The sequence below is a fragment of the Chiloscyllium plagiosum genome, chromosome 2 (assembly GCF_004010195.1).
Source record: "Chiloscyllium plagiosum isolate BGI_BamShark_2017 chromosome 2, ASM401019v2, whole genome shotgun sequence".
NCBI lineage: Eukaryota > Metazoa > Chordata > Chondrichthyes > Orectolobiformes > Hemiscylliidae > Chiloscyllium > Chiloscyllium plagiosum.
In genome coordinates, this window is record NC_057711.1 from 54,492,989 (window position 1) to 54,500,623 (window position 7,635).

General features: G+C 43.3%; 1 protein-coding gene across 2 annotated transcripts in view; it reads right to left on the reverse strand.

Annotated features, from left to right (window-relative positions):
- Positions 1-7,399, reverse strand: part of chd1 (chromodomain helicase DNA binding protein 1) — a 193,716-nt gene extending 186,317 nt beyond the window's left edge. For both annotated transcript variants that reach the window (XM_043709925.1, XM_043709918.1), the window contains exons 1-2: positions 7,145-7,399; positions 5,934-6,134 (exon numbers count right to left, since the gene is read on the reverse strand). In XM_043709925.1, coding sequence (XP_043565860.1) covers positions 5,934-5,986 — 53 coding nt within the window. In that variant the 5' untranslated portion in view covers positions 5,987-6,134; positions 7,145-7,399. The remainder of the gene's footprint in view (positions 1-5,933; positions 6,135-7,144) is intronic.
- Between the last annotated feature and the right edge of the window lie 236 nt (positions 7,400-7,635).

Below are 7,635 nucleotides of genomic sequence, written 5' to 3' on the forward strand. Positions count from 1 at the left end.
TTTATATGTTTCTTAACTTCCCTTGTCAGCCATGGCCACCCATGCCTCCTCCTAGGATCTTTCTTCCTTTTTGGAATGAACTGATCCTGCATCTTCTGCATTATACACAGAAATATCTGCCATTGTTCCTCCACTGTCATTCCTGCTAAGTCATATGAATGTGTGGCCAAATGGATGGTATAGGATGGAAGGATTTAGAGTTTTGGATCATTGGGACAGCTTCTTGGGTAGGTGGGAGCTGTGCAAGCAAGATGGGCTGCACCTGAATTGGAATGGGTCCAATATCCTTGCTAGAAGGTTTGAAATTGATCTGGAAGGGGGAGGGTGCACAGAGTAATTGAAAAGTCAGGAGCAAGGTCCAACCAGATAAAGGAGGAATATTAGGTTGGTCCAGTAAGCACACTAAGGCACATGGGAGATCTAGAAAGCTAAAGTTATCCATTTTAATTCAAGAACCTTGACTAGCAAGGCAGAACTTACAGTTTTGATCAACAGGTGTGAATATGATATTGTTTCAATCACAGTCATGTCTGAAGGAAAGACAGGACTGGCAGCTCAACATTCAAGTGTATAGAGGTTTCAGGCACAGTGAGAGAAATAAGCTAGATAAGGGAGGCATTATTGATCAAGGAAACCATCATGGGACCACCTGGGTATAGCTCAGAAATAAAATAAAGGGGTGATTAAGTTGCTGGGATTATACAACAGGCCTTCCAACAGACAGAAGGAGATAGAGGAGCAGACATGTAGGCAAATCACGGAAAGGTACAAGAGAAACAGGGTTATAGTTGTAGGGTACTTGAACTGTGCTAACATTAACTGGGATCAGAGTAAAAAAGTGTGTTGCTGGAAAAGCACAGCAGGTCAGGCAGCATCTGAGGAGCAGGACAGTCGACATTTCAAGCATAAGCTCTTCATCAGGAAACATCCCCCAATTAACCGGGATCACCTTAGTGAGAAAGGATTACACATGGTGGAATTTTTAAAGTGCATTTAGGACAGCTTTTTGTGTCAATATGTAAATAGTCCTACCAGAGATTGGCAGTGCTAGAGCTACCCTAGGGAATGAAGCTGGTCAAGTGGTTGAAGTTTCAGTGGGTGAGGATTTCAGGATAGTGGCCATAACTGAATTTCAAAATCATTATGGAAAGGGACGAGGACAGCGCAGAAGTTGCGTTTAAATTGGCGGAAGGCAGACCTCAGTATCATTAGTCAGGACCTGGCAAACAAAGACTGCGACCAGCTTCTTGCAGGTAAGTCTACATTTGGAAAATGGAAGTTATTTTTTTAAAAAGTAGCATAATGTGAATTCAGATCCAGCATTTTCCTCTTATGGGAAGGACCAGGGAACCTTGGAGGTCAAGAGATATCAAGAGTTCGATAAAGAAGAGCTTTAAAGAGCTTTAAACACAGGTGAAATCCTTCAAAAGTATGAAGGGTGTAGTGCTTAAAAAAGAAATTAGGAGGGCAAAGAGAGGCCACAAAATATCTTTGGCAGATGGGATAAAGGAAAACCTGAAGGCTTTCTAATAGTTAAAAGATTACCAGCGAAGAATGGAACCTATTAGAAACCCAAGGGGCAACCTATGTGTGGAGCCAATGAGTGTGAGTGAGGTCTTAAATAAATACTTTTCATCTGTACTCACAGAGGAGAAAGACAGTGTAGCTGCGGATTTCAGCTGGAATGGTGAGGTTCCAGAGAACATTACAATTAATAGGAGGTATCAGATGCTTTAAATATGGGCATACAGACACATAAATCCCTTGGTCCTGATGAGATGTATCCCAAGCTGCCATAGAGGCAAGGGAAGAGATTACTGGGGTTCTGGCAGATACTTCACTGGCCACAGGTGAACTGCCAGATGATTGGAGGATAGCTAATGTAATTCCTTCATTCAAAAAGGGCAACAGGAATAAGCCAATGAATTATAGACCAATTAGTGTGATGTCAAAGTTAGAGGAGTTATTGGAAAAAAATCTTAGGGACAGGATTATTGAGGACAGTGGCAGCATGGTGGCTCAGTGGTTAGCAATGCTGCTCCACAGTGCCAGGGACCCGGGTTCGATTCCCACCTCGGATGACTGTCTGTGTGGAGTTTGCACATTCTTCCCATGTCTGCATGGGTTTCCTCCCACAATGCAAAGATGTGCAGGTCAGGTGAACTGGCCATGCTAAATTGCCCATAGTGCTTGCCCATAGAAGCAACTACAGCAACCATGATTGTGTCACAGGACCACAAATTCACTAAACGTATGGTAATATGAGAGCAAATGTATAACAGTTTCATGTGACTGAAGCCTAAGAACAGCTATATTTAAATTTATAAATGTTCAGGTTTGTATTTCTGAGAATTTGTAATGGTCTTATTCAACCTGCAAGGGGAGTGGTGTGGCACTGGGTTGGGAATTTAGGTAAAATAGTCAGTAGATTATTGAAAAAATCTTATTGCTTGGTGACTTGAAACTTGAATTTACATAGATCACAGGATATTATAGAGGCAATACCCAGCTGCAGGAGTTAACATGTTTAGGGTGTGCCACATTCACATCACTCAGCTGTTTCACTCAAATGGGGTGGCATGGTGGCTCAGTGGTTAGCACTGGCAGCGTGGAGTTTGCATGTTTTCCCACTGTCTGCGTGGGTCCCCTCCATGTGCTCCGGTTTCCTCAGTCCAAAGATGTACAGGTCAGTTGAATTGGCCACGCTAAATTGCCCATAGTGTGAGGTGCATTAGTCAGAGGAAAACGGGACTGGGTGGGTTACTCTTCGGAGTGTCGGTGTGGACTTGTTGAGCCGAAGGGCCTGTTTCCACACTGTAGGGAATCTTAAAAAAAATTAACCAATACTTGGAAAGGCAAGGATTAATCAGAGATCGACAGAATTTGTTAGAGGGAAATCCTGTCTAACTAAATTAATTGAGTCTTTGAAAAGGTGACAAATATAATGACTAGGTTAGTGCAGCTGATGCGGTTTACATGGACGTCAGTAAGGCCTCTGGACAAAGTGCCACATGGAATGCTGCTCCAAAAGGTAAAATCCAAAATTGGCTGTGATGAAATGTTTCAGCTATGAGGAAAGACTAGATAAGCTGGGTTTATTTTCATTGGAGCAGAGGAAGCTAAAAGGTGATCTGATTGAAGTATACAAAGTTATGAGAGGCATAGGCAGAGTAGAGAGATAGAGAATCTCTTCCCCATGGCAGACATGTCTAAGACTAGAAAGCAGATGTTGAAGGTGAGGATTAAGTGTTTAAAGGAGATCTGATAAAGAAATTTCCACCTGAGAGGAAAGCATCTCAACATTTATGAAGCATCTGTATGAATACTTAAAATGTCAGGGCATAGTATGGCTACGGACCAAGTTCAGGTAAATGGGATTAGTGTAGTTTGGTGTTTTTTTGGTTGACATAAGCACAGTGAGCTGAAAGTTCTGTTTCTAGACTCTGTAACAACCCATTTTCATGATTTAATCTCTCACCCCATGAATTTATTTAAATTATGAGGAAGGAGCAAAAGGCCCACATCAATGATTTCTTGTTTGCTTGATGACAAGCTGCTGAAATATTTTGCCAAAGCATTGCAAGGTCAGATCTCAGAAGTCAGTGAACAAAGTAGCCAGATGCTGAAGTTGCAAGAAAGCCAGAAAAAGTTCTGAATGGCCCAGTCAGCAATTTTCCACCAAGAATGGCGAATACAAGAATACTGTTTCTGACAAATCATACCTGTGGGTGCAATTCAATTCAATATCTGAAGAGAGAAAAAAAAAGGACAGTGTAGGTATAGAAATCAGGGAGGAGGACCATAATATTACAAATTAGCATTGTAGATTTAGAAGATTATTTTCAGCAGGTTTACAAGTGGATAAATCCGCAGGCTTAAGATGACATGAATCCCAGACTGTTTTGGGAAGCAAGTGAAGAGATCGCAAAAATGTGGACATTAATTTTCAAATCCGCTCTGGCCACAGGAAGGGTACCATCAAACTGGGGGACAGGTAATGCTATACCATTTTTCAAGAAGGGTGGTAGGGATAAATCAGGAAACTACACCCGTGATCTAATAGCTGTGATGAGGAAACTATAGGAAAAAATACAGGGATAAAATTAATCTCCACTTGGAAAAGCAAGGACTAATCAAAGATTTGATAGCATTTTGTGAGGATGTAACTAGGTGTATAATTAAAGGTAGTGCAGCTAATGTAGTCTCCATGAACCTCATTAAGACTCTTGACGAGGACTCGCGTAACAGACTGAATAAGAAGCTAAGAGCCCATGGGTCCCAAGGCAATTTGCAACATTGATCCAACATTGGCATGGTGGCACGAAGCAGAGGGTGATGCTCAAATGCAATTTGTGATGGAACCCTATGCCCAGTGGCATTAATAGAAGATTCAGTGCTGGATCCCTTGTTTTTTAAATGATCCAGACATAAATGCAGAAATTAAATCACAAAGTTTGCAGATGACATGAAAATTCTTGGTGTGGTAAATAGCAAGGATGAAATCCTTAACTACAGAACGATATAGATGTACTGGACGGATGGTTAAACAGTGGAAAGCAAAATCCCAAAAAGCTTGAGATGATACCTTTGAGAGGAGTAACAAGGCAAGGAAGTATACATTAAATGTTAGTACCCTAAGAAATACAGATGATCAGAGGGATCTTGGATGTGTATGTCCAGAAAGCCATGAAGACAGCAGGATAGGTAGGCAAGGTGGTTAAGAATGCATATGGGATACTTACCTTTATTAGTCAAGGCAATGAATATAAGAGCAAGTCAGTTATAATGGAGTATATTATATTAGTAATGCCACAGCTGAAATACTGTACAATTCTAATCACCATACAACAGGAATGATGTGATTACACTGGAGCTTATGCACAAGAAATTGATTAGGATGTTGCCCTGGTTGAAGCAATTCAGCTATGAAGAGAGACTAGATAGGCTGTGTTGTTTTCCATACAGCAGAGAAAGACGAAGAGGGATCTGATTGCAGTATAAGATTCTGAGCGAATAGACCGGGTAAATAGAGTGAAACTTGTCCTCTTAGTAGAGGGGTCAATAACTAAGGGAACTTTTATGTTAAGGAAAAGGAGGCTTTGAGGGGATTTGAGCATGTTTTTCATCCAGAAGGTTGTAGGTAGTTGGAACTCATTGTCTAAAAAGCGTGGTAGAGACAAAAACACTCAAGACACTTAGGAACTATTTAAATAAACACTTGAAACAAGTGCTGGAAAATGGGATTAGAATACGTGGATGTTTGATATCTGCATGGACACGATGGGCCTCTTTTGGTGCTTTAAAAATCTCAATGACCCTCGAGAACGAGAGGTAATAGTTTTAGGCTAAGGTTGGCATTTTTAAAAGAGATGAGGAAGCATTATTTCTCTCAAAAGGTTATGTATCTGTGGAATTCACTACCCCAGAGTACAATGGATGCTGGGACACGAAATAAATTTGTGGAGATAGATTTTAAATTAGTAATGGGCTAAAGGGTTTCAGACAACAGGTAGGAAAGTAGAAATGAGATCAATGAGAACATACATGGTAGAGCAAGTTGAGGGGCTGAATTGCCTACTTCTAACTCCTGATGTCTGACAATAATACTTGCAGGGACATTATGTCCAATTATAATAGCAAACAAACCTAAAATAGCAATATAGTGTTGGAGACAAATATGTTTTGATGTTTTTCAGTGCCAATTACACCAAAGTTTGCATCTTCTTCTGACATCAGTATCCACATTAATATTTACTGTAATGTAGAATTTGCTGTAGTGTTGAACTGTATTAGTTACTAGGCACTGAGAAGCTCGTTTGATATGCACAGCCACAAATCTGCCACTAAAACAGATTTACATCCGACTGCTGTCGTGCATTAAGTACAGAACACATTTCAACTGCTTACAAACTCTACAATAAAGCGTCTAATACCTGGAGTCTCCACTGCTGTTACTGACGCTGTCCTCGTCACCGTGACCCTCCATTTCCAGGGCTGAAAAGGAAACTATCACAGGAAAACCTTCACTGAAGCTTGGAAACTTCTAAGATCCTCCTCCGAAACAAAAAACTTATATTTCGTTCCAAAGTGATTCTGAAACTTCTGCTTATCCTCCAAATGAAAATCCCACGTTTCTGTAGGAAGAGACATTTAGGACTTTAGGATTCGACCGTCTCAAATTACAGATGAGCGCGGATCGCGTATTATGACACAGTAATCGCTGTCTGACAAAACCAAGTCACTGGCATCGATTGTGAGCATACAGGTCATGGGGGGGGGGGGGGTGGAAATGTGCTGCTTTCGTTTATCGATCGATTCCAATTGTCTAGGTTTCGTTTTCATACGGTGTGAGATTACCATGCCGATTGTTGACTGCGACTTGCTGAATAAATGTAATTGTAAAAGACAATCTCGATAATCGCAACAAATGACCACCTTGTAAATGTCGTTTCCACCATTAGTGTCTAACGAAAATAGTCATTTTGCAGGAGAACAGCAATACCACATTCGCTCGTCATCGAGCACAGCTTCCCCGATTCCGGGCAAGAAAACAAGACAGACAAAAAGGTGGTGTGGAGACAGAAATCTCAGAACGGGGGAGGGGGGGGAGAAGGGGGTGTTATATCGTTTTTGTAAACGCCTGCAGTCTTTCTTTAAAAACATCGTGGTGTAATATCGGCGCGGTTGTATGCTGGGCCTTCGGTAGCCAACAAAGCGCCTGCCTGGGTCAGGCAGTGTGATTACAGTGTACATCCATCCCCAGGCCCGGGGCTGGGGCCTAGTGCGCTGTAGAGCGGCTGGTGGTGGTCGGGGCAGACACAGAGAGAGTGTGTGTGTGTGTGTGTGAGTGTGTATGAGCTTGTGCCGGGGAGCAATCCGCCTGCCTCTCCACCCCCCGCCGCCGGCGCACAAGGCCAAGGAGACGCTTTGCAGCTGATGGAATGTGCGCGAGCCGTGTTGGGGCACGAGAGCCGGCGCGTTCCATTCGAACGCCCACCCTCCCCCGGCCGAACGCTGGCCCGGAGCTCGCGCCCCACTCCTCTAGTTCCATCTGCCTGTTCCCTGTCCCTCCGTCTGCGTGAACCCGGGGGGGGGTGGAATCGGAGGTAAACTCCAGCAGGAAGCGAGGAAGGATATTGCTCACCCGGCGCCTCTGGTTCTTCTCCTTATCTGCCGTGTCCCTGTTTCTACTTTGTTTTTGTTTTCCTTCGTATTATTTCTCCCTCTTTATTGTTCAGTTGGACTGTCGACCACAACAGTCTTTTTTTTTTAGTTTTGTGTACCCAATACCCCCTGTACACATCCACTATAGTCTGTCCCTGCCGGTAGGCACCGCCGCCATGACTCGCGTTCACACTTCGGGCCAGGACGGGACGGTGACGGGCTAGGCAATGACGTCACCCGCACGCCGAGGGACGGAGCCACTGCCCGGGGCTGACAGGCAGGGGAGGGGCTGCAAGCTCCAGCAGCCGAACATTAACTCGCAAGACAGTGCCAGCAACATCCAACTTTACTCTCTCATAACCCTGCACTGAAATATTGCAAACTGATAGGGGGGAAAGAGTATTTAAAATAGGCGCTGGTAACAAGTCTTTTAGGGCACGGATCCCCAAGTCGAATTCCACACCCATGTCA